Below are 27700 nucleotides of genomic sequence, written 5' to 3'. Positions count from 1 at the left end.
TGAAAAAAAAAAAGGAAGCATGAAAGACAAGAAGCAAAAAAGTAGGACTAAGGTCTTGAAAGTTCAAGTGTCAAAATGGCAAAAACTTTGGGAGTTGTGACTCATTGTCTCAGTAGCACACATCAATTAATCTATATTGCTTGCTCTTCAACAAGAAACAGCCCAGATAAATGAGGCACATATCAAGGAAGTCATTAATTCTCAGAGATCAAGACAAGATAATGTCCCAAACTGAGGTTCCTGGAAGACTGGGGGCAGCTGGGTTCACAGGAAGAGGCAGTTCTAAAAGTGGGTGGGAGGAGGACCCTCATACAAGTTCTATTCTTAGTTTTATGTCAACTGAACTAGGAGTGTGACTCTCCAAAAACCCCATTACCTGAGCACTCTCAGTCTCATACTGTCACACACACACACACAAAGTAAGACTGAAATGTATCATGGTGAGAATTCTTGCAGAGAGGCATGCAATGAGCACCAAAGGGATGAAATCTGGTATAATTTCCTCAGCAATCTGATGGCTGTTCTCCTTTGCTGCTGCTCTTCCTTGCCTCCTCATCCCCTCCTGTAAAGCATGTCTTCTTTCATCCCAGCAAAGTATGTATTGAATTAGTTCCTCTTAACATGGTGTATTAGTCCGTTTTCACTCTGCTGATAAAGACATAGGCGAGACTGGGCAATTTACAAAAGAAAGACCTTTAATGGACTTAACAGTACCACATGACTGGGGAGGCCTCACAATCATGGCGGAAGGTGAAAGGCACTTCTTATATGGCGATGGCAGCAGCCAGAGAGAGTTTGTGCAGGGAAACTCCCATTTTTAAAACCATCAGATTTGGTGAGACTCATTCACTATCACGAGAACAGTGCAGGAAAGACCTGCCCCCATGATTCTATCACCTGCCATGGGGTTCCTCCCACAACACGTGGGAATTGTGGGAGTTACAATTCAAGACGAGAATTGAGTGGGGACACAGCCAAATCATATCGCTTGGGTAATGATAAAGGGCTACACACACAGTAAAAAGAATTACATAGGCACAATCCCTGCTCATAGAAATGTATCTAATGCAGGCTATTAAAAAACAAAATAAAATGGTGTAGGATATTTATAGCACATTTAATATAATTGACCAATAGTAAACCTAGTAGAACCTTATCCTTCACAATACTTCCCTTCTCAATTTTTTCTTCTATTTAACTTCATATTTAAATACATCACCCTTATTTAAAGCGAAATTACTATTTTTGAGATAGAAAGATTGATTACTCTCCTTGAGAAAATATACACCAACAAAGTAACTTATTTGTTTAAGGACTGATAGAAAACAATGAAGCTCAAAATGTAATAATTATGAGTATGACTATGTACTTTTACATTTGAAATATGTGTATTATGGATAACCAAATAATTAGTTTATAGACAACGAAATGCCAGTGGCATAATCTAAATATATTTATTTATTCATCCATCATTCAATAAATACTGAGCATTTTTAAAATACACCACACACTATGAGTAAAGTCAGTCAAGATTTCTTCTGTCATGGGTCTTATAGAAGTCTTGGGAGGAAGATGTTAAACTAAAATCATTAATAAATGTTTAAGATTTATGTGCAATTTCTCCTGACATCTCAATTTAGTTTTATCAGAAGCTCCACATTCCAAATTAAGACACCAACTCCTGTGCAGGATTTTCAGAGAGTGGTTTAAAACCCTGTCTTGTGATCTTTGATTCATTATCCCCCTCAACTATCTATGAGTCTTGGGAATTAATCAGAATTTGGAGAATTCAGACACAGACATTCTCTAGAAAGACTTGCGGGCTTTCCAGTGGGTAGTCTAGTCCCACCCACTGCAATGAGGAAGCTTGTCCCCACTCACTCTACTTACCCAATTGAGAGGGTCTTTACTCAGAGAGTTTGATAAATGTCCCCTGGAGTTTTGGAAACCCATAGAAGAACATATGACTCCCCTTTGAGGGGGTCCAAAGGTGAAAGGGCTTGATTAGACAGCCCTGAAATAGTGAGACCCCAAGGTGAGTTGAGAGAGACCAGCACTCCCACTGTCCAGATATCCATTAATCCTTCATGATTCCTGTGGGTTAAAAGTCTTCCTAAGAGAAGGAGCTGGCCTGGGGCCCTAATGAAAGAGAACTTCTCTTTTTAAAAAAGTTTTTAGAGACAAGATCTCACTCTGTCACCCAGGCTAAGATCATAGCTCACTGCAGCCTCAAATTTTGGGCTCAAGCGATCCTCCTGCCTCAGCCTCCCCAGTAGCAGGGCAACAGGCATGTGCCACCATGCCTATTTTTTTAATTTTTTGTAGAGACAAAGTCTTGCCATGTTGCTCAGGCTGGTCTTAAACTTCTGGCCTCAAGTGATCCTCCTGCCTCAGCCTCCCAAAATGCTGGGATTACAGGCGTAAGCCATTGTGCCCAGATCCAAAGAGAATTCTTCAGTGTGGTCCCAACAGAGGGGAACCAGCCTGCCAGGAATAGGATTGAGGGGCAGCCCGCTGAAGGACAGATATTGATTTTACATGTTAGCAAAGCTGCAGTCTGAAGATCTGCATAAAGTCCCTGAGAAACTCACAGAATGGCTCTAAAAAGAGAAAGAGCCGGCATTATGCATGGGCTCTCCATGGCTCCAGGTTCAGATGACAACAGTACCAGCCACAATGGAAATATACTTTGCCCTAATCTACTCTTCCACTGGTTTGACCATAGAGAGATCAGAAACAGTCAGTGACTGAAGACAGAGAGAAGAGGCTGAGAAAGCCTCCTCCCCTACTGTGAGCCTCCCAACGACAGGCAAACCGAAGCTAAGGGAGAGAAGAGTTTTAACATTGAATAGTGAGTTTTTACACCTCCCTAATTGAACTAGAGTGTGATTATTAGACTGACTTTTTAGTGTTTCTCTACCTTACTTCATTAATTTTTTGTAGAGACAAAGGCCAGGCTGGTCTTAAACTCCTGGCCTCAGCCATTCTTTCATCTCAGCCTCCCAAAGAACTGGAATTATAGGCATGAACCACCATGCCTGGCTAATTAATTATTAAATGACTAAAAACCCTACCTTAGATTTTATGGCAGTATAAAAAAAATGGATCTACAGAGTCTCAAAGGAGCAGTAGCAAGTGGAATCACTCTTATATTTGGACTTAACTGTCCACTGCAGTCAATAAACTACCACATTCAAGAACTTCACAGTGCGATGAAATGTAAGAGAACTAACCCAAAATAGATAATTAGGGAAACTTGACTGAAGTAGCAAATATTAAGTTTTGATCTGAAAAATAAGAGTTACCTGGGTAAAAGGAGTGGGACGCAGGACCGTAAAGGTCAGAAAAAGCTATTCAGAAAAATGGGGGAAAAAAACCATGAGAAAGCCTGTGGTAGGAAATGGCATTGTTGCAGATACTGTGGCTGCATAACAAATGACCCCAAAACATAACAGCGTAAAACAACAATTCATTTCATTTCTATCAGTTCTATAGGTTGATTGGGCTCATCTAGTTGGTTCTTTATTAGAGTCTCACAAGGATGTAGTAAGATAATAGCTGTAGCTGAAGTCCTCTGAAGGCTCGTTAAGGCTGGACATCCAGGATGGCTCCCGCACATGGCTGGAAATGCTGTTGGCTATCAGCTGGGAGCTTAGCTTGGGATTTCAGCTGGAGCATCTACACAGGACCCCTCCACGTGGCCTGGACTTCACAGCATGGTATCTGGGTTTGGAGCAGGAGTGTTCTAAGACTGAGTGTTCCAGAACTGGTTTAAGGACCCATGATCTTTATGACCTCATGAGAAGAGTGTCATTTCAGGAACATTCTATTGGTCAAAACCATCACAAGCCAGCCTACATTCAAGGGGATGGGAATCTTAATGCAAGACTGATCAAAGGATTTTAAGGCCATGTTTTTAAACTACCATAGTCATGGCCCAATGGAAAAACTAAAAATTCAGTGTGTCTGAAGTATAGAAATTGCCAATGAGTTTTAAGGCCATTTAAAGAGCTTGGAAGCTATCCTTAGAGTCATGGGATGAAATTTAAAGATTACTGAGAAATGAGTAATTATCAAGGATAATGTAGAAGATCGTTAACATTATTCACGGAGCCAAGAATCTGAGTAATTTCCTGTGGAAAAAAATAAATTATTGCTTGTTAAGAATCTACTTTTAATCAAGATAAGCACCACCATAGTAATCAAGACAGATTGCATAATATTCGGCAGATTTGGGGGTAACCAGGACAGATTAGAAATGTATGGTAAAGTTTCCTCTTGATGAAAAGTTATCTTTTGATGAATGTGTATTTGAAATAAGAGCCATCTTCATTTTGAGATTTGTTAAAGTATTTATGTTCCCCTCCACTCATCTCTTAAACTTGTAACTAACAATACTCTGATTTCATTGTAGCATTTTACTTCATAGTTTAAATACAGATTAGGATACATTTATTTCATCAAACTTTGCCAACAGTGGTCAGCTTTGACTTTTTATCTTCTAACTATGTCATCAAAAATCTTTAAACATTTTCTAGTATAAGCACTTTATATAAAGTGAACAAAAATCACAAAAGCATATGTGATTGGGTAAAATTGTGAATGTGATATCACAATAGACAAACAACCAAACTCTCTTCTTCTTCCAGCTCCAGGGCAAGAAGTAGGGGAGATGTAAATCTCAAAATTACCTTGAAGGACCCATTGCATAGCCTAGTCTCTTCAAGGTGTTTAATTTGAGCTCTTGTCTATCAATTCTAATTCTTCCCTAGTTAATCTAGTTTCATGTATATATTTTACAATGCAGCTTTCTGATAATGTCAAGGATTATAACTCAGAAGCCGCTCTCTCATTTATTGAGGGACTATTCTTTGCAAGGCAATGTGGAAGATGTTGGAGGGATACAAAGATTAAATAGGCAATAAGTTCCAGTAGGAAGGTTGATATGCACAACAAGCACTGTTATACAAAAAGTAGAAAGTGGCAAAAGCAGCAAGAAGGGGGTTACTCAGAATGCTACAGGGATTCAGAAGACCAAGACATTTGAGACGAGTCTTCAGTTATTTCAGTTGGTAAAGAAGTGATCATGATTTTTGCAACTGGAACTGCAGTGAAGTGGTATAGATCAAGATTTGAGTATGTGGAGAATAGCATTCCATAAATAAAGACAGTATAAGATGAATCACAGATATAAGAAAGTCCAAACTGGGTATAAGTAACAATCACTGTGACTAAAGTATAAGGAAAGGAATCAGAGAAAAAGATCCAAAGATGCAAGCTAGATAATGTTACAGCTTTGATGTTAGACAAAATCTAGCCTTTATTCTAGATTGTTTTTCTAAGCAGGAGAGAGTTATTAAAGGTTTTGGGGTAAAAGGTTGATGGGATAACATCTATGTTTTAGCAAATTAGGTTGGCAGGATGTGTAAAATGGGTTTCAGGTGAGCTAGTTAGTGGCAAGGAGACCAGCAGAGAGTCTACTGTCATCATCCAGGAAGGAACCTGAACTAAGGTGACTACACAGAATTTCAGTGAGATAGGCATTAGTGAAATAGAATCAAAAAATCTTGATAACTAATTGGATATAGAGGGCCAGGGAACAGAAGGAGTCAAAGATTATGTCAACATTAAAAATCTACTTGATGGGAAAACATGTAAAACAAATGAGAATTGGTGCAGCTACGAAAAGACAGATGAGTGTAAATTTAAACATATTACATTTTAGGTATCATGAAAATATTCAAATGGAGCTGTCTTGAAGGCACTTAGGAACTTGGACTTCGAGTTTAGAAGAGAAGGCAGGGTTGGAGATTTGAAATCATCTGAAGATTAATAACGGTTACCATTTATTGAAAGCTTAAAATGTACCAGACTCCATGCTAAGCACTTTACATATATTACCTTATACGCCTCACAGTTAACATGAAAAATAGGCATTATTATTCTACTGAGAACTAAAGAATGATAGAACTTGCCCAAAGTTTCTCAACTAGTAAAAAGAATTGGAATTGCAAACAGATCGGTTTAAATCCAGAGTAGTTCTGTGGATGTTAAAGTCAGGAATTAATTACAGAGCAGCTCTACTTGTTCACTTAGAATAGTGTCTAGCGCATAGGAGGGAGTCTACACCTAACTTTCTGTGGTGAAGAGGGAGAGGCCACAGCACTCCCCACTCAAAGGCTCAAGGCCTTTCCCTCCCTTTCCTTCCCCCAGACATCTTATTTGAAATGCCTGGGGGTTGGGGAGTTTTAGGTGGAGGGTGCAAGGCCTGGGGTGAAAGTTTAGGGTGATAAATTGGGTACTGCTGCTCTAAATTAGTCCTTGAGGGCTGTATCAGTCAGGGTTTTCTAGAGGGACAGAACTAATAGGATAGATGTTTCTGTAAAGGGGAGTTTATTAAGTATTGACCCACATGGTCACAGGGTGAGGTCCCCCAGTAGGCTGTCTGCAAGCTGAGGAGCAAGGAAGGCAGTCCGAGTCCCAAAACCTTAAAAGTAGGGAGGCCCACAGTGCAGCTTTCTGTCGGTGGTCAAAGGTCCAAGAGTCCCAAAGCCAGAGAACTTGGAGTCTGATGTTCAAGGACAGGAAGCACCCAACACGAGAGAAAGATGGAAGCCAGAAGACTCAGTCGGTCTAGTCTTTCCACATTCTTCTGCCTGCTTTTTATTCTGACTGTCCTGGTAGCTGATTATATTGTGCCCACCCAGACTGAGGGTGAGTCTGCCTTTTCCAGTCCACTGACTCCAGTGTTAATCTCCTTTGGCAACACCCTCACAGACACACCCAGGAACAACACTTTGCATCCTTCAATCCAATCAAGTTGACACTTAATATTAACCATTACAAGGGTATTTTAGTGTCAAGTGTTGGAACTCTCTCTAGAATTTTTTAGATAATGTCTTATCTTTCATATCTTTGAATCCTCCTTTAAGTCCATGGTAACAAGTGTCACTTGGCATCTTGTTAAGTGCTCATGAATAATACCCACCATTACTCAGCAGTGGAACCATAGTGTGGATCCCTGAAATCTACTTCCAACCTCAGAACTTAAAATGAACCACCCAAATCTAATTGGATTGCATGTGGTAGAGGCTGATTTCAGGAGCCTGCAAACAAGCCACAGGAATCCGAGTTCTTCCACTTCCCTCAATGGACCTGAGTTCAATTTTAAACAACACAAAGACAGTGCTATGGTTTGAAAGTTTGCTCCTTCCAAAACACATGTCAAAATTCAATTGCCATTGTAATACTATTAGGAGGTGGGACCTTTGAGAGGTGATGAGGCCATGAGGGCTCCACCGCCATGGATGGAATTGGTACAGTTTGGCCCTCTCTCACCCTCTTTGCCCTTCTACTTTTCTCCCATGTGAGGAACAGTTTTCCTCCCCTCTGAAGCATGAAGCATGCAAAGTGTTGTCTTGGAATCAGAATTGCCAAATCTGCTGGCACCTTGGACTTTCCAGCCTCCTGAATCATAAAAAATAAATTTCTATTATTTATAAATTACCCAGTCTCATGTGTTCTGTTACAGAATCACAAATGGACTAACAGAAAGGCTTTTGATACATTTATCTTGATTTACCAATAGCACAATCATTGAAAGGCCAAAAGTTCCACCCCACTGCCATCCTACTTGAAAAAAAAAGATTAAAATGTGAGTTTTAAAAGTAAAACTTCTTCCACCTTGAGAGGCTTGTATGGCTAAAAAGCCCATGTAATGAAGCTCTTTCTGTTTTGAAACAAAACTTTACTGGAAACAGAAGACTTCTCCAATAATGTAACACAAGCCCCAGTTCTAATCCCCATTGGAGTGTAGCCTTGTGGTAAACCACAACACATCAGAGTCCTGCATGCCCTAGAGCTGCACCACACAGGGCAAGCAAAGGCTGCCTCCTTCCCGTGCACTGCATTAATCTCCAAATAACAGTACCAAACACTTTTTGAGCTCTTATGTTTCCAGAGCTGTTCTAACCACTTACACATATGCCTTCTTATTTAACCATCACAAAAACCTACTGAGGCAGATAATATCCCATTTTATAGACAATGCTATTATATGTTCATCCTCAGAATTTCTAGCTTGGGTAGAAGTTAACATCAATCACTCATGCATGTCTCTTTCCTTCCTAGTTCTAATCAAGAGTATGAACACAATGAAGCAGACAGGGATCAGAATATTCGCTTTCTTTACAGAGGCCTAATGACCTCAAATTACAGGGTCCCTGAAAGTACCTCATTAGAGAAAATAATTTGGACTTGAAGCCAAAACAAACAAGGCTTCCTATTACATCCCACCAAATCTGAACCTGAGAACCAGGGGTGCACTGGATCTGCAGGGAAGACTCTTCATACACATCTCCAGCGATCAGTGGTGTGATGGATTGGGACCTGTCACAAAGAGCCAGTCAACAGAAGAGTGTGAAAAGCACAGTAGACAAACGGCTTTTAGAAGGCAGACACTGAGCCAGGTCTGTTTACTCCACAGCCCACTATCTCTTTCATAATCTGCCTAGGAGAGACAGAATCCTATTTCTTGCTTTTAAACATAGCTTTCAAACGTAGCTGCCCACTGGAATCACTTGGAAAGTTTTTAAAAATTGCAATGACTTGACCATAGCCCAGGCCAACTAAATCAGATTCTCTGGAACGAAAACATTTAAGTTCTCCAGGAAATTCCAATGTGCAGCCTAGACTAAGAGCCACCACTTTATAGGCTTGGCAACCCCAGTGCCTCATAATGCAGCCAGTCATAACTAGCAGTTTTTGAGTGACTATACTAAGCAATTTGCATAATCCTTATCACAACTCTAAGAGACACATGATAATCACAGCATTTCACAGATGGGAAAAGTGGTGCTTGGAAAAAGGCTGAGAGACAAGAGACAGACCTGGGATTACAAAGTTCGTATTCTGTCTCCCAAGCTAAATACTTAACCACCATATGCCATGCTGCTCCTGTGGATGTCCTGATCCCAGCAATCTCTCCAACCAGATAATACATTCTTCTTTTATAGAGAGAAGCAAATAAGGCTTAGAGATACTACAAGAGTTGACTCCAGTATTCCCTTCTAAGAGAAAGCATAAACTCCTTCCATGGAAGTTAAGCAGGAAGAATAAAGGTTTCCAAAAACTAACATTTGTAGAGACTTGGAAAATGTGTGGCAGGGTGTTAAAAGATCAATAGAGATGCTTACAATTATAAAGCAGTTGAAGTCATACAGCGTAATTTTTTTATAGAATCAACTTGGTAGTTCTGAACAGCCATCCTTGATATCTGAAGATTAAGAAAACTGGATAGCACAGTCTATGAAGATAGGGCTAAGGATTGTGAAGGAAGGTGTCATGGGAAATTGTGGGAGCAAGAGAACCAAAGATGCTTGTGAACATACAATGACAATACAAGCTAAGGGCGGAAAAAAACGAACAAAAGGCTGGGAGGGGCTGAAAGGCTGCAGGACAGGTGAGGTAAAGCTCACATACTGAGACACTAACACTGGACCAGTAAAGATGACACATTACTTAGTAACTCAGCTATTTTAAAAGGTGTACAGTAGAAAAAAAAAAAAAAAAATCTCATTTCACATCTCTAAACCTTTGCAAATATACAAATATAAACTGGATCTTGCTTTTATAAAAGTTTGCTGAAAGTATGTAAATGTTTATATGTCAAATAACATATATTTGTATACATGTAATGCTAGTAATAGAAATTCTGGCACTGAAGAGAATGTAATGACTATATGGTAACTTCTTCTATAGGGCAAATAATAATTCTGTTATTCTTTTTACAATTGAGCATTTTCACATTATGAATTGGCAGGATGATGGCATATAATTTGGCCCCAGGGAAAAGCATATCTTATTACTACGGAGTATAAGAACACCTGATGAGCAATAGCAAAATAATTTAGTTTCCTTGTTTATTCCTTGCTTTTCAAGGTATGAATCATTATTCCCTTTGAGAAGAGTGCTGAAAGGAGGACAAAAGCCTCCACCCATCTATGCCAGGACACAGCTGCATTAAGCCTGTGGAATAACAATTTGCATCTTCAGAGCTGTGCCCATTAACTGCTCTTTTAGCTGCTAGAGAATTCGAGAAAGTTTTGCAATCAGGCTGCATGCAGTGGCTCACGCCTGTAATTCCAGCACTTTGGGAGGCCACGGTGGATGAGCCACTTGAAGTTAGGAGTTTGAGACCAGTCTGGCCAACATGGTGAAACCCCATCTCTACTAAAAATACAAAAGCTAGCGGGGCATGGTGGCACACACCTGTAATCCCAGCTACTCCATAGACTGAGGCAGGAGAATCCCTTGAACCTGGGAGGTGAAGGTTGCAGTGAGCCAAGACTGGGCCACTGCCCTCCAACCTGCGTGACAGAGTGAGGCTCCATTTCACAAAAAAGAAAGTTTTGCAATGGGCAAAATTAGGTTAACACGTTTCCATTTTTGGTGAAATTTTACATTAAAATGACCTGATCTATGTTACAGTCAATTGAACATGACAGGGTCTATAGGTTTTAACTGTGCTAGTCTGCAATTTGGTGATGTTTCTGGAATGGAAAAACAAACTAAATTGATAAGATTTGTGGTCATCTCATTCTTCTCAAATCATATGACTAAATCAGTTCACCGAGGAGTGACTGTCAACCCTATCCTTAATGCACGTGTGCATGTGCACGCGCACACACACACACACAACTACAGCAGATAAAATTTTAACACATTCCCATTACATTATGAATTTGAAATCCTAGTGTAATATGATGCAGACAGAAGGCACACTTAAGTGTTATCTGAACAAATAAATTCTTCTGGAATTCCTTTTTGTTGTTGTTGTACCAAATTCTAGTGTTTTATGGCTATACTTAATAAATATTGAAATGAGTCTTATGCTAAAAATCATAGAGGATATTTACCCACATCATTTAGTTAGGAGCTTTAGAATTAAGGTCTTAAAACACATTTCTTAAATTGCCACAAAATTCATGCTGAGGCCGGGCACGGTGGCTCATGCCTGTAATCCCAGCACTTTGGGATGCCAAGGCGGGCGGATCACCTGAGGTCGGGAGTTCAAGGCCAGCCTGACCAACATGGAGAAACTCCATCTCTACTAAAAATACAAAATTAGCTGGGCATGGTGGTGCATGCCTGTAATCCCAGCTACTCGGGAGGCTGAGGCAGGAGAATCGCTTGAACCCAGGAGGCAGAGGTTGTGGTGAGCCGAGATCGCACCACTGCACTCCAGCCTGGGCAACAAGAGCCGAAACTCCGTCTCAAAAAAAAACATTTTCGTTCTGAAAAATCTGAAAATTAATTTTTTACTTCGGAGTTGCTTTCAAAGATTAAATTTAATAGGATCTGCTTTGCCAGATTTTATCTATTAGGTTGATCAAAAATGCTTGAATATGAGCAGTTTCATAGGGTACAACCTGATTAGAATCAGTTTCACATTAAATGAAACAATGCAGCCCTACATATTCCGAAGAAAAAAGTCTTTGCAGGAAAGATAATCTCAGCTACCCTGCAACATGCTAAAAATACCAACTACAACACATACGCAGCACCAGGTGTTACGGTGCTAGCTTCCCATGTAACTCTGGGGTAGTAAGAAGCAGGGACATAGTTTAAAATAACCAACCAATACAAAAATGTCATGCTGCCAAAAATCTTCTTATCCCATTCCCAAAGGTGTTTTGTTTGTTCACTTAGCTTCTCCCTTTTCCACCTTCCACAGAAGGGACTGAAGGGTAATGAATCTTCAAGAATTAAGATTAGATAGAAACCTGAGTAACCAGCCATTTCACAGGCAATAATTGGCTACTGAGTAATGCTGGCTTTGTTCTAAGTCAGAAGCTGACTTGGTTATTTACTATAGAACACAAACATCCACCGCCACTAAATGACTTTACAGAAAACTAGCCACATTAAGTATGACATGTAGAGATAACAAAACTATTTTTGAGAACATAGTTTAAAATTCTGAAAAATAAAAGATAAAGATTTTCTTATTTCTAATAGGGGGAAGGGGTTCCCACATTTTCCAGAAGATAAAACAAGAGACCCAAACACAGGACATGACAGCGCTGTACAGCAAGATGCACTTTCCACAGTCAACCAGAGATTCCCTCTACTTCTTTATCCTAAAGTGTTGAGATTTAAATCAATTCAGACTCTACATACAATTCTTTGAGTCTCTTTTCATTTTCAATTTTATTTTTTAAAAAAGACATTGAGGTTATGGTAAGAAATTATGAAGTTACTTTTTTAATCTGTCAATTGCTACAGTAGTGGAATAAATAAATAAGATTTTTTAAAAGTTCAATGTTTACAGACATAAAAAAAAATGACTGAATTAGAAGACATTTAAATAATGTTGATACACACCAGGAAGGGATTTAGGCAAGGAAAGGCACATCATATTACCACAAGAAATAAAGACCATAGTTGGAGGTTAATCGACAGCCAAAACTTTAGATCTTGTGGTAGGTTTCCCAGCTCTGGAGGGGTCATTATGGTGAAACGTTCTTTATGGTACTGGGCTGGAACAAATAAATAGCAGTTGGGGAATTTTACTTTGTAACTGTAATATAATGTTAAAAAGAAAGCACACTTTTAATAACCCTGGTATGTGAAGAGGAAGTAAAAAAATCCAAAACAATTTGGTAGTACTGAAAATCCTACGGAGAGTTAAAAATAATAATAGTAATATTAATCCTCGCCCAGCTGAATTGGAATTCTTGCAGTTACAAAGTTAAAATTTCAAGTAAACACTGTATTTTTCACTTTTGGTAGACAGATACAGTGCAGATACAAACAGCTGCCATATCTCACCTCGGATGAAGCTATGTGTCAACGCTTAGGGAAAATGATCTTAGATAATTTCCCAATTTTACAGAGCTTAAATCTTTGAAAATAGCATTAGTACTGCTAGCTGACTGGCTATCTACAACAGCAAAGTGAACATAAAGTTTTGACAAAGATGAGAGGTTTCCCCAAGAAACTAATATAGAGTTTTTAGTTGAACAAATACAGTTGCTTTAGTTTTACCAAAAAGTCTAACAGACATTAGCACAACTTGTTTCGGGTCACATTCCTACTGCCAATTTTCTTTCATAAATTTGTGTCAAGTCTTTATCCAGTTCTTTCTGTCTATGCCTAGATTAGTTTATTTGAAAGATGGCATCACTTAAAGTAAACCACATAAATTTTAGTGGTATTAAGTGTGTATTTAGTGGTGAATGTGTATAAATAAAATAGATTTTCATAATAAAATGGTATATCCACAAATAAAATAAAAATTAAAAACAATTGAGAGGTGGGGAAAATATCAGTATTATTTTAAAAAAATAAACATGGCAATTGTAAAGCAGGCAGTTTCTTGCTCATGCCACGCGATATGCCTTCATTAAGGTGTACTCTTTCCGGTTGGTGTGGGCAGCCCAGATGAAGAGAGCAGAAGCCATGAACTGTAAGGGAGCTGAGACACAAGCCAGGCAGAAGGACCATCCAAATTCACCGGATACATTGTCAGGGAGCTCTAGTTTCTGGTGGAGTAGTTCAATTCCAGCAACATAACAACTTACTGAGCCCAGAGTACACAGACCTTGGGGGAAAATGCAGAAAACAAAAACAAAACGTGGCTGGGTAAAAGCACAGTAAAGAGTTTTTCAGGCAATGAGACAGGGCAGTTAATACATGAACATTTAAGATTTATAGTTCTTTGGTCCCTAAAGAGACAGGAAGAAGCTAAAAGGTAACTATGATGACAAAACCTACCTGCAAGGAGATGGAGAATGCCGGTGGCAATGGTGGGATATAAGCTTCGGCAAATGCAGGCACAAAGTCCGATCAAAGCCCCAAAGCACATCAAACCTAAACTCACAAAAGGTAAAAGGAACTGGCAACGCCAAAGATCTGATTTTTAAAAAGAAAGAATAGAAATGTTACCATGATTTCAGACCATTTTCCCCACAATGGCAATTTCTTTCATATTCTAATTAGATCTTTTCTCAAAAAGTGAGAAAGTATTTTAACATTGAGGCCTCTTTTCTAAAGCACAACATTCAAAAGGATGCTAATCTTGCCCTGATAAAAGTAAAAGGACACTAACAGGTAGCAATTACTGAGGGTTCACTATGTTCCACGCTATGTTTGTCTACACATTTTCTGTATTAATCCTCCCAACAACCCTAGAAAGTAGGTACAGTCAGCCCTCCATATCTGTGGTTTTTGCATCCACAGATTCAACTAATCAAGGGTTAAAAATATTCAGAAAATAAATAATGATACAAATTTACAAATATATAGTATAACAACTATTTACATAGCATTGATACTGTGTTGGGTATTATAAGCAATCTAAAGATGATTTAAAGTATTCAGGAGGATTGTGTAGGTTAATACACTAATACTATGCCATTTTATATAAGGTACTTTAGCAACCTTGGAATTAGCAGGGGATCCTGAATCCAATCCCTCATAGCTACAACTATATTATTATTAATTCCATTTTGTAATTTAGGAAACTGAGGCAAGAGTCATAAATAACTTGTAAAAATTACACAGTAAGTGGTAGAGCCAGGATTTGATACAAATATCAGTCTGACTCTACCTACCAACAATATCTAGGTCTTTACAGGATCTAAAGGCAGTAATAACAGGTAAATTAATGGTAATTATAAATGACCTGTCTTATAGGGCTGTTGAAAGAATATACATAAAGCACAAAGCTGAGAATCTAAAGGTAGTTTTAATTATCATAAATCCCTCAGCAACATGGGAAGAAAACCTGAGGACCTTACAAAACATGCCATTCCATTTTCAGACAATATTCATTATTAGAAATGCATTCATATCGATCTTCACCAAACTTTACCTTTTGGTGCTGGTTTTGCTTTCTGGAACTTCTTAAGTGTTTTCCAAACTTACTTTTTTCAAACTCTCCTAGTAATAAACTGCTTGCTACACATTCTCTTTATAAAACTGAATACCTACACCTTATTCACCCTTTTCTCTTACAAACATGGTCATTCTTCTGGGCAAGTCCCTCTAGCCCTGAAAACTGAGGTTCAAATCTGAAGACAGTATTTCATGGACTGCCTGATTATCAAGGAATAGGCTGTTCCTAATAAATACTTTCATATTTTTTGACATCTACCCTTTAGTTACTATCACCTAAGACTGGATAAACACTTCTGGCAGGCCTGACAACTCACTGACTCATTTAGAGCTTGCAGTCAACTTTTTTCACATATACGTATCTGAACTCAAGCAGTGGAAAGTGTTTAATTCAAGTAGAGGAATTTATAAGTTATCTCAACGAAATTTCCTCTTATTAAATGGGCCCACTAATAACATCTTTTAAAGGTCTAGATCTCATCATCCAATGAAGTAGCTGCCCCTGTCAACTTCAGATCATTTGAAGTTTGGTAAGCAAGTATCTACCTTCTAAAATATCAACAGAATAGAGTTCATTGGATACTGTTAGAGATCTCATTTCAAGTTGGCACAATCTACTAACTCATCTTATTCCAAAAACATAGTCCAAAAAGAGACAAATAAAATTATCTTTGTTCCCCCAACTGTCCTGGTGAAATCAAATACTCACAGGTCCTAAGTAGATCAATCCCGCTATTGTGGTTTCCGGGATCAACAAATTTCTCCATGAACTGCTCAGTTAGTGTGAAACTCACACATTTTGTGACCACATCAAATGACTCTGGAACAAGAACAATTGCCTGTTGTTTTAATTATAAACATTTAACAAAAATCTCTTTCAGTAATTATTCTCTGAAGTAAAAAGTAAAGGACGTTTCCAGAGGGGTCAGCAACTTCTCTGGCCCTGACTGACACATAGGTTTCATAGATGTCCAATGGATGCCACTGGTTCTCAGTGGCAAGTGAAGACATAGACACAAGGAAGAAAAATAAAGGAGAAGCAGTAAAATGAATGGCAGAATAGCTATGTAGAAAGCCTAGGAAGAAGGGGAGGGAACAAAGACAGAAATAAATAGGAATGTTGATCTTCTCATCCAACCCTGCTTTACCAACCATATCCCCATCTCAGGGAATGCCAACTCCACCCTTCCAGTTCTTCAGACCAGAAACTTTAGAGAATTCTTGTACATTTACACTCCATCAGGAAATCCCAGGAATTCTTCCTTCAAACTATGTCCAGAATCCAGCTGCTGCTCAGTGCTACCATTCTGGTGTGAGTCATAACCATCACCTAACCTGAATTACTTCTATAGCCTCCTAACCATAGTCTTCTAGCTTCCACCTTTGTCTGCTGCCTGTTCTCAGCCAGGGTGACCAAAGCATGGTTCAGCATTGTACTTGGAGTCAACGCCAAAGTTCTCATTATACCTAGAGTCCTCCAGGATTTGCCCCAGTCTCACTCCCAAAGTAGGTCTTTGACAATATACCCAACTTCCCGTCTCTCCCTCCATTCCAGCCCAGTGGCTTCCTTACTGGTCCTTCAATATTTCAGGCATGCTCCTGCCATAGGGCCTTTGCCGTAGATGTCCTTTCCAACCTAAATGACTTCCTCCCCATTTACTCATATGGCCAAATCTTTCGTCTAGTCTTTTTTTTTTTTTTTTTTGAGGCGGAGTCTTGCTCTGTCGCCTGGACTGGAGTGCAGTGGCCAGATCTCAGCTCACTGCAAGCTCCACCTCCCGGGTTTACGCCATTCTCCTGCCTCAGCCTCCCTAGTAGCTGAGACTACAGGCGCCCGCCACCTCGCCCAGCTAGTTTTTTTTGTATTTTTAGTAGAGAGGGGGTTTCACCGTGTTAGCCAGGATGGTCTCGATCTCCTGACCTCGTGATCCGCCCGTCTCAGCCTCCCAAAGTGCTGGGATTACAGGCTTGAGCCACCGCGCCCGGCCTCGTCTAGTCTTTAACTACATTCTTTAACTCAAGTGGTGTCTTCTCAATGAGACCTACCTTAAGTATCCTATTGAAAATCATAACCTATGACCACCAATATTCCTTTTCCCACATATTTCCAAATCACTTTTGTGTTCTATTTTGCCATAGCACGTGTCATTTTTTAACATACTAAATAATTGTTTATTCTGTTTATACTGTTACATTCTGTTCATTGCCTGTCATCCTTTATCAGAATGCTAGCTCCCCAGGAGTAAGGACTTTGTTCTCTTTCCTGATGTTCTCCCAGCTAAAAGGCCCTGGAACATGGAGGCATGCAATAAATTATTTGTTTAACGAATGACTAAATGGTAACACTCCAATATCAAGTGCTCCTGTAACCTCACAAGTCAAACTGAACATTTTACAATGAATTTTAACCAACTTTCTCTCCTTTCCTTCCAAATTACCTCCTTTTTTTCCCAGATACAGTGACATATTATCATCCTTTTGATATATGGTAACACAAGCCTGTTCTGCTATGATTTGAATACAACGCTTCCCCACTAAGTGGCCAACAGTAGTCATTAACGTTGTTCCTTACAAAGAGTTCTAAGGCTACTATTTTAATAACTGGAAATTAAAATCTTTAAGTGTTAAATAAGAATGCCTGCAAAATAAACCTGAAAAACTTAGTTTTGTTTTGTTTTATACTTCTGTAATACAAATTTCGTAACCTACAAACTCTGCATCAAGATTGCTGTAAAACAGTCTCATAATTACACAGATTTAAATGTAGAGCTGGTCAAATTATATCCCCTAAGACATAGGGGTAAATGGTAGCTATGTATTATAATACAGCTAACCCATAAAAGGACAATTTGTTGAGTTGATTTTCTATGGTAGTCCTTTTACTAGTTACCAAATATTTTTAAAGTCTTTCGATGTACTTTTCCAACTATTTCTCTATGACATGTGTTAGATTAATAAAAAGTATTTTAATGTGTGAGTAAATAAAAAAAATTTTAATGGCTTTCCCAAGATAAGAAAAGTTCCTCATCCAACCAATATTGATGAGTACCATGGTAATGCAAAGAAGTTGGGGACAGAAGGCAGTAGAAAGAGAAGATACACATGATTTATTTCTTTAAGGAGAGAGAGAACCAATAAACCTGCTTACATGTAACTGGGCAATCACTAGGTCGTTTTGCCTATTATTAATCAGGTAAAGAAGAGAGAAGTTAAAAGAAGAGAAATACCTGTCCTTTCTGGTGGGCTATACCAATGCATGTTTTTGGGTATGGTGATACACCGTCTCCACAATCCCACTGTGCCATTGTATCGAAAAAGTGCATCATTGTAAGTCTTTTCATCTGCCTCATCACTAATGAATTCATCCCAGATGCTTTTATTCAAATCACTGGAATTTTCTTGAACTGGACTTCGATATTCATACCAGAAGTCTGTGCCAATGGAGGCTGCCATGTAGATGGTGGAAATGAGGCTAAGCACACAAGCAATTACAAATGCTGTAGCAAAACGGTTATCCATTCTGGCATTCAGACTGCTCTGTTTAAAAGTTGAAGAAAGAAGAAAGTTAGTCTTAAAGCACAAATAAGAAAGACTATTTTGAATTATTCCAAATGCACCCTTTACCCAATTCCCCATCCCTTCGTACATATAACCATTAAGAATTTTTTTTAGAAAGCAAGCATGTTTTTAATTAAGCTTAAAACAAAACTCATTCTCATAAAAGTACTTATTGAATGCTCACATACCCAGGATGCTACGGAGACAGAGGTCTTGTTCTCTAGTCTATCACCTGCATACTAAAACAGACAACACTGAAATGGACATACACATTACAGATACAAACAACAGACATGCCCATGGTCAGCAGTGTTACCGTGCACACATTTTAAATCACAGACTGAATTTTTGCACGAGCTGCAGAGGATTAAGTGTTCTGGGTTTGAGTGTTAAAAAGACACAGGAAAAAGCAGTGGAAATTGGCTTCTCCCAGTTTCCTCTGAAGAGGGAAGCCTCCTAAAACAAAGGTAAGAGTCAGGAGCCATACGGAAAACAGAGTTGAAGATGTTTGTTAACCCCGAGGGAAAGGTTGTTCTAGGTGTATAAAATAGCAAAGAGAACAATAACATATAATAATGCTAGATAGCAATCTCTCCCTAATCCATTAAAGCTAAGCCACGCTTCTTTACCTTGCCAAATGCTTCACTCCTGTCTACTCTCCCTAGTCCTTATACTTCTGAACCTCCTCAACTGAAACCTTGCTCTCTCCCTAAACCCTAAGTGCAACATATGTCCGCAAAAACTAAATGATCCCTCCTCAGCCAGACAGAAAACTCTCAAAATATCAACACTCCCAAGGCGTGGACGGGGCTCAACCGCAGTAGTAAATGGCCGCGGTAAAATGACTCAAGGCGGATCGCGCTGAGCCAAATACTACACGGCAAGTATACACCGTGACCGCACCAAACACCTTACAAAGGTGCACGAAAACAGACTCGCAAACTGGGGTTGCTGAGTTTGGAAAATTGGAAGTGACTCAGGAAAGATAAGGGCAATGACAACGATAACTCAAAAAGTTGGATTTGCATTTTCATTTTTTAAAAATCCCCCCTTCATCCTGGTGCTCTCAAATGACCTTAAAGGGTCCCAGCACTGGGAACGGCGGTTCTTCAAAGCCAGACGCCTGGAGCGGTCACCTCCCGGGCCTCACGGCGGGGCCGGAGAAGGCCAGGGCTGAGGCGGGGCAGCCGTGCGCGGCCCCCAGCCAGAGTCCCCCGGTACCCGACCAGGCCCCGCCCTAGAGGGCTCGGCCCAGGGACAAACCCGCGGCTCGGAACCCGCCCAGTCCCGACCACGCCCGGGAAAGGGGCCCTCTTCAAACCGCCGGGAACAACGAACCGCGACGCGACCCCCGCCCAGCGACGCAGGTCCCGCTCACTCACCGCCCATCCTCCTGCTCCGCCAGCTTCACCCTCTAGCTCAGACCACAGCACCCTACTCTCCCCGCGCCTCCTCTGACGCACTTCCCTGCAGAGCCCGCCCCCTCCATAACTCCCGCGCCTCCGCCTCCGCCCCCACTCCGGGCCGGGCCGCGGCCCGGGGCCGAGGGGCCTTGTGGGAGTTGTAGGAGGGACAGACTGAAAGCTGTCTGAGGCGGCGATAGGCATGCTGGCGCCGCGCGCGGCGCATTGTGGGAGATGTAGTTCAGCTCCTCAGGGCAAGCCCGTGCGCGGTGAAGGGAAGTCTAGGCTGTTGGATTCTTGCATTTTAGGGAGGAAGGAGCAATGGTCCAGAAAGTAAAGCGAGCCTGTTTCCGGTCACCTCTAGTCAATGACCGTGACCTGTATAACTTAGGTCTGATTTTTAGGCCTGTGCTTTCCCTATCACACCACCCTGCCTCTAGATTTAAGTATAAATGAACAAAAATGGGATTCTACTTGTGAAACGTTGACCCATTTTATTTCCCTCTCCCAGAATCCCTTCCATTGGAGCAGAGTCCTTCTCGTTTTATTGCATAAGTTTAGGCTAAGAAGTATGTGACCTGGCAGACAGTATCCATCAAGAATGTAATGCCATTATTTGGGTTTCATAAAATGTGTGTTTGTAGCTGCCTATTTTTTATGACAAGTGATACTAGTTTTCTATTGCAGTAATGTTGTTCCTTTTAAATTTTTTTCATTTAATTTAAAAATATTAAGTTAATAATACTGAGAATACCAGATATGTCAAAAAATGAATAAAAAATTGTGGGTATAGTAGGAAAAAGACTGAAATTTGGGGAACATCACTCAAGCAGATAAGGTCATGGACAGCATTGGAGATTGCAGGTGATGTGTGGCACACAAACAACAATGTTTCTGAGCCCTCAGGTTTAACACAGAAATTCATGGACAGGAAGCAGGGACATCTTAACAATAACATGAGTGGAACTATTAACGTGGCCTGGGACCAGCAAATGGTGGATTTCTCAACAGTAACCTGCAGAGAAAGCTGACTCAAGGACCAGAGGGGCTCTCAAACCTCCACTCTGTCCCCTAATGCCTTGTAATTTAGCACAGGAGAAAGATGGGAGCTTCAAGTTGATACTAAATTTCTACCACTTTGACAGATTAAAGGCATGATATGTTTCTCTATCTATAGTTACATTTCTTTCACCTGAGTGAAAGAATATGCAGCACATAATAAGCTAGTAGCCAAATATATTCTAACATGACTCTGGATTTTCACATACAGCATACAATCAAAAAAAAAATTGTCAGAGGCACCAACTAGAGAAAGTGGCGGAGGGGCACAGGCAAATTGTCAGTGTGTAGTAAGACGCATAAATGCCTTTATACTCCAGGAAATGTCTTCATCCATTAGCCTTCATTAGAAATCCCCTACTTTCCGCCGGACGTGGTGGCTCACGCCTGTAATCTCAGCCCTTTGGGAGGCCGAGGCTGGCGGATCAGGAGGTCAGGAGATGGAGACCATCCTGGCTAACACGGTGAAAACCCGCATCTACTAAAAGTACAAAAAAATTAGCTGGGCATGGTGGCGGGCGCCTGCAGTCCCAGCTATTTGGGAGGCTGAGGCAGGAGAATCGCTTGAACCCGGGAGGTGGAGCTTGCAGTGAGCCGAGATCGCGCCACTGCACTCCAGCCTGGGCGACAGAGCAAGACTCTGTCGCAAAAAAAAAAAAAGAGAGAGAAATCCCCTACTTTCGGATTTACCTCTCCACTGAGATCTTGTGGTCAGTAAACCAGGCAAAAGAGAAGTTTAAAGGAGAGTAAAGAAGAAACAACTTCAGCCTACAGATAAAGGAACTAGAGAGACTAACTGACTTGGTAGCAAACTTGGATATTAGAGTAACTGACTACCACGGTAGCACACTTGAATATACTCGTTTTGTGACTTTGAAGAATTAACCTTCTTTAAGTCTCGGTTGTCTTTTCTCCAAAATATGGATGTTGACAGTAGCATCTATCCCACATGATCATTGAGAAGATTGAGAAAATACATATACAATGCCCAGCACAGGACCTGAGGCTTAGGAAAGAATCATTAAATTATTAGTATTTGCAAATATTCGTTGAACGTCTACAATATTTGAGTAAGCTTAGTGAAAACAGCTTTTTTGTTTGTTTTTGTTTTGTTTTGTTTTTGTTTTTGTATTCTAATACAGTTCCAGTCAGTGTGGCTGGTTCATTTCAGCTCCTTCACTGCCAAACTAGGTTACAGGGACTGCTTCACTTTCTGTGCCTTCTCTTTGTCACTGGTGACCAGGATATAAAGATATCTGCCGCATCGAACTTTAAACTTCACATTGTCCTTATTTTTCTGGATCTTAACAGATTTGGCATCCTTTGTCGGGCTGTGAGCAGAAAGTCCTTGATTTCCTCAATTTTCGGAGGCATGGCGAAAAGGCACGCAGGGAGCAGGCGCGGACCAGGACAGCGAGCAGCGACCGGGAAAAAAGGACGAAAAAGACAAACAGCTTTTAAAGCTCCTGGATTAACCCTAGAGGCTACCCCTAAATGGAGATAAGCCATTTATAGAGATAGGTGTTCCTGCTCGCTTCAGCAGGTTTGAGAAGCTCTGGACTGACCACCAAATGACTAGGAAAGATTTGCCAGGGCTAGTATTTTGGGCATCCTTATTTAGCCCTGCTCAGTAGATTCTCAGGCCTGGGTTCCTATCATACACAAGTCGTCATGACTCAGGAGGTGGATATTTCTGGGAAGACCTGCAAAGGAGGATGATACTTGCACCCTTCAAGTCTTCAGAATGCCTAGAAAACATTCAGGACGCATTTCACTGACCAACCTAGTGTGAACCTGGAGGTGTCTACGTGTTTGTGGTTTCGATCACCCTGAGAGAGGACCTGAACGGCCTCTTTACACCCAGTTTCACCAACCACACAACCGTATTTCTGGTTTATCGCTGCATCTTTGGTGTTTCCTAATTTCTGTTTATGCTTGTTTGTTGTATGAGTAGGTAACATAAATCCTTAATTAATTAATGGAGCTAAATTTCTACTTCTGCTTCTTACTCTGCTGTTTGAGAAACGGTAGCTAGCCTCATATTTTCACAAAGATGAAAGATGATTTTGTGCAACCGTGTGGAGATTATGGAATTTAGGTTTAAAAGCAAAGTTAAATGAGGCATCTAGCTTAACTTGTTAAAGATGGTTCTAGTTTCAACAGGAAGGCATTATAGTTATAGCGCATTTAAAATCAAACCGATAACTGAAAATCTAGATACTCAGATGTTGTAACTTGTTTTTACCATGTACTTACGAAACAACCCTTCACACTAGAATTTCCATCAATACCAAATTCCCCAACACATTTAATATTATTTTATTTTTAATTGCACATTTTTAGGAATTAAAAGTTATATCTACATTATAAGATATATTTACATTATGTTTTTTCATGTAATTTTTTTCCTGTTTGTTTTCCTTATGAACTTTAGAAAGGAAGAAAATGGGAATATATACAATTCTGGGTTCCAATCAAAAACCATTTTTAAAAATGTACCTATCTTTGAATTTCCTTGCACCCATTCACTGTAGAACAATAACAGAATCAAGATCAAGGCAAATAGAAAAATGCATCTAAAATGTCTTTTTTTTTTTTTTTAGCAGTTCCAGTAAAGTGCCACATGTAGTAAAAAAAACTATAATTTTTAGATGCCCATGCTTCTGAAAGACAGTGAATGAGCCATATGTAAATGCGGAGTTTAAGTTTAAATTATCCTTTATTTAAAAATTATCAGTGGATCTTTGGCTAATGATCCCTTTATGGACCCCAGGGTCCTCATTAGTAAAACAGTTGTACTAATGATCATTAATTTCACTTTACACTTTACACTCTAAAATTTTACAGTTTGTAATTCTACTGGAAGAAGAATAATGCAACTACAAAGTACAGTTTTTCATAGATCCACAGCATTAGAGTTTCACTGCAGAATTTATATACCCTATACCTCAAGCCTAGGCAATGTACTAGAAGCAGAGATAGTGGCAATTGTAGTTTGCAAAGGAAAAGGAGGAAGACTATATGCATTCTGATTAGAAATGATACCGGAAAAAAGCCCTTGCTATTTCAAAGATTAACAGTAATTATGAAGGTAAAATTATAGAAGGAAACTTTTTTGATTTCTTCTAATTGACATTTATTAGTATAGAGTTATGAGTATGAATTGTGGACCTCCCAAAAATATCTTTTTAAAAAAATCTTTATTGCAGATAAGAAACTAATATAATAAATTAATTTAATTATTAATAAACTTAAGAGTCTTCATTGAGGGAGTCCTCATCACTATCCATCATGTGAGTCCCTGATAGTGATATTTTTCACATTTATTCGTTTGCAAGTTGCTTCTGATTCAACAAGATGTGCTAAATGAAAACATTAGCATAAGTTGACAAAAAAAATGCTGCATTAACTTAGAAACAGCTCTTCATATTAGTTTATGATGTGACAATCCCAGGATTGAATAGAAAATGGAAGCTAAGAAGTTTGTGAAAAGTCCCTACTCTTCGGAAATAACTCAGAATTCAAGCATGATTCATCCCAGATCTACAATCATTTATTGACTATCTATTGCTTGCCAGACACTCTGCTGGATGCCAAGGACACCAACATAAATAAACATAAAATTTGTTATGCACAACCTAAATTCAGATTAAATCTACTATTATGAAGAAAACTAAAGTATATATTCCTAGAATAGTAACATCATTTCTATCTAAGTATTAGTTACCAAGGGAAATAACCCAGTAAATTAAGTGGGGGCCCTCCTAATAGTGAATACATGCCCCTTAATTTGGCATGATGTGGTATTAAATTATATAGCACTAAATTCTCCAAGTAACTGAGAATTTAAAAATAAAAATAAACTCCTAGAGTATAAACAGTATAATCAGTTTTCTTAAACTTAACCATTTGACTTTGCACTTTATGATACTTGTAAGAAATGGACAAGATAATGTATCTAATATATGAATATATAATGACACTGTTTGATAAGATTAATGAGAAATAATTAGTTGCTTCACGTTCTTTGCCATTTATTCTGGGACATATCAGCAGAGCATGTGTGAGTCAAAGGCTTTGTATCCAGGGATTTCTTTCTTCTGTGCTATATGCATGTAATCTGATGAGTCTCCACCTGATATGGTGGTTGACAGGGAAGAGGCCGAACTAATAGAATCATAAGTTCAATAAGCCTAATTAGGGTGGCTCTATTATTAAATCTTCAGCCTGCTGGTGAAGCAGAGGCTGCAAGCCACAGCAAATAATAATGGATCCACTTGAGCAGACGTTTCAGTAGAGAAGACCTTTCTCTGTCTTCATCTTTAACACCTGAACCAGTTCTGAGCATAACTCAGGAATTGGAACATGGAATAAGTAGGGCCTAGAAATCTAAATTAATTCTTCAAATTTTGTGATATTCAGACTAAAAGACTTCCACAAATTTCAAATTTTGAGGTAACTTTTAAGTCTTTTTTAAAAATTAGTCAAAATAATAACAAAACATAATATATAATGTTGATTAACTTATGTGAATTAGAACAGTGATTCTAAACTTTAGTGCTTTAGTGTGTGTAAGAATCACCTTGAATGCTTGTTAAATACAAAGTCCTAGACTTCTTCCCCAGTGATTCTGACTGAAGACATCTAGAATAGGGTTTGGCAATCTACAGCTTAGCAGGTGTCCCTGATGACTCTAATCTGGGTAATACTATCTGACGTTCACAGATTCAAAACAATGGCTTTTTTAAGAGTCCGAAAAGAACTTCAGTTGGGTAACTTCTGTATGCTGGAGGCCAGTCCAGAGATAACTAATGGACTCTGCCTTCAGGTTGCTCATTATCAGCTGCGGGGTCAGATACAAAGACAACTAACAGTGTGAAATGAGACAAGTACTTTGTAACCAGTATTTTTAAAGTTCTTAGGAAATACAAAGGAAGAAGCAGTTATTTCTGCCAGGAGTCAGGGAGGAAAGTTGAGCGTTATTTTCTGAGAAATGGCATATATGCTCTAATTCAGTTACTAATACTTACATCTTATTCTATTTTTTTTGTTTTTGCCATCACTCTGTTTACACTGACTTTTCGTATGTTTATGGAACCCAGTGTTGCTTTTGAGTTTTGATCTATGTGTAGGTGTCTATTTTATTGTTAGTATCTTCATGTTTATTTGAAAGAACACTCAAAGTCCTAAAATTGACCGTTGTACCAGCTTATTTACAACCCCACTTTAACCAGCTTTATTGTGGATTCTGTCTTGTACTAGCTAGCATTGCACTCTGAGGTACTAAAAGACTGGCACTATGCTATGTGTCCGTTTTTGGCTTAAAACATTTAATTTGTTTTCTGATTTGGGTACCAAGACACTGTTGATCGACGGTGGGTATTCTCACACTGTAGCATTCTACCATTAAATATCATACTTCAAAGTGGCCATATATGGTAAAGCAAACGATTTTATCTACAACTACTTCAATAGTTTGCTGAGGAAATTGGATTTGAGATAGTTTACATCAGCAGTCCAGCAACTTTTGAAATTTGAAAAAAAAAAATGTAAGGGATACAGAATGAATGTGCAGCCAAATATTTTCCTCTACAGTATGAGCATGAACTCTTTTTTCATTTTATAATATCTTTAGGTAGAATTCTTGAGACATATCAAAGGATTAAAAAAAAAAAAAGGTAGAAAAACCTTAGACCCAGAATCAACCTTATTTTCTCAAATGCCAAAAGAACTTATGGTTCTAGGGTACAACATTCTAATATTAAAATTTTAGTACACCTAAAGAATATACATGATTAGTACTTTAACACACAGGCACACAGATAGAGATGATGTGTTTAAATATTCTATATTACCCTATTAATCTTTTTCGAGTAAATATTGTCCTACTCCAATTTTTGACAAAATGAATGATTCTATTAAATAATTAAAGCTTACCCAGTGGGAAAGATTTCTGTCCCAGAAATGTCAAAGCGGTTAATTAGTTTCTCTGATCTGTAGTCTATATTTAGTAAAGAATATGCCCTCCATGAAATTAAATGAATTGCGCACAGCAGCCAGGGACACAGGAGAAGGCAGGCTCAGGCCCACAAATCAACTCCAGAGTGACTTCTGGGACTGTCCCAGGTCAGAGGAGCCTTCATCCTTCCCTGACCTCAGCTTACTTGCCTAAGACTCAGGTGACACTATACCGTATCAGGAGGAAGAGGGAAGGAGGAAGTGCAACCGGCGGGATGATTCTTTTTAATATACTAATTACTGAAGAAATAACAATTCAGCAGGGCCAGGCTTGGTGACCCATGCCTGTAATCCCAGCATTTTGGGAAGCCAAGGCAGGTAGATCGCTCGAGCTCAGGAGTTCCTGACCAGCATGGGCAACATGGTGAAAACCCATCTCTACAAAAAATGCAAAAATTAGTCCGGCATGGTGGTGCATGCCTGTAGTCTCAGCTACTCAGGAGGTTGAGGTGGGAGGATTGCATGGGCCTGGCAGTGAGCTGTGTTCAAAACACTAAACTCCAGCCTGGGTGACAAAGTGACACCCTAGTGAGACCCTGTCTCAAAAATTAAACAAACAAACAAATGAAAAAACAACTTAAGGACTTCAAATGTTTAATGACTATATTTTCATCCACAAACGTACATTTTTCTATGAATAGCAATATCAACCTGAAACTAGAATTCTGAAGATTGAATCAGATAGGAGAGAAGGAGAGTGCAAGAGAGCCTTGAGTCACTTTGGCCAGTAAAGAGCTGAAATAAATGGAGCCCGTTTCAAAATG

The 27700-nt window shown here is 39.4% G+C and overlaps 1 protein-coding gene and 1 pseudogene across 6 annotated transcripts in view; both read right to left on the bottom strand.

Moving 5' to 3' along the window:
* Nucleotides 1-20058, bottom strand: part of CLDND1 (claudin domain containing 1) — a 28409-nt gene extending 8351 nt beyond the window's left edge. Inside the window, exons 1-5 of one of the 6 annotated variants that reach the window (XM_023211767.2) lie at nucleotides 19839-20029; nucleotides 18126-18435; nucleotides 15608-15718; nucleotides 13777-13914; nucleotides 2314-4133 (exon numbers count right to left, since the gene is read on the bottom strand). In XM_023211767.2, the coding sequence (XP_023067535.1) occupies nucleotides 4102-4133; nucleotides 13777-13914; nucleotides 15608-15718; nucleotides 18126-18417 (573 nt within the window). In that variant the 5' untranslated portion in view covers nucleotides 18418-18435; nucleotides 19839-20029 and the 3' untranslated portion in view covers nucleotides 2314-4101. Of the gene's footprint in view, nucleotides 1-2313; nucleotides 4134-12185; nucleotides 13604-13776; nucleotides 13915-15607; nucleotides 15719-18125; nucleotides 18436-18644; nucleotides 19231-19531 lie in introns of those variants that run through there. The other 5 variants (XM_023211742.1, XM_023211727.2, XM_023211733.2 and 2 more) reach the window with 5 other exon arrangements.
* Nucleotides 20059-21598: 1540 nt separating this feature from the next.
* Nucleotides 21599-23129, bottom strand: LOC111542409 (annotated as a pseudogene).
* Nucleotides 23130-27700: the final 4571 nt, after the last annotated feature.

This window comes from Piliocolobus tephrosceles, chromosome 2, assembly GCF_002776525.5.
Source record: "Piliocolobus tephrosceles isolate RC106 chromosome 2, ASM277652v3, whole genome shotgun sequence".
In the NCBI taxonomy this organism is placed as follows: Eukaryota; Metazoa; Chordata; class Mammalia; order Primates; family Cercopithecidae; genus Piliocolobus; species Piliocolobus tephrosceles.
This window is presented reverse-complemented; position numbering and strand designations above follow the sequence as displayed.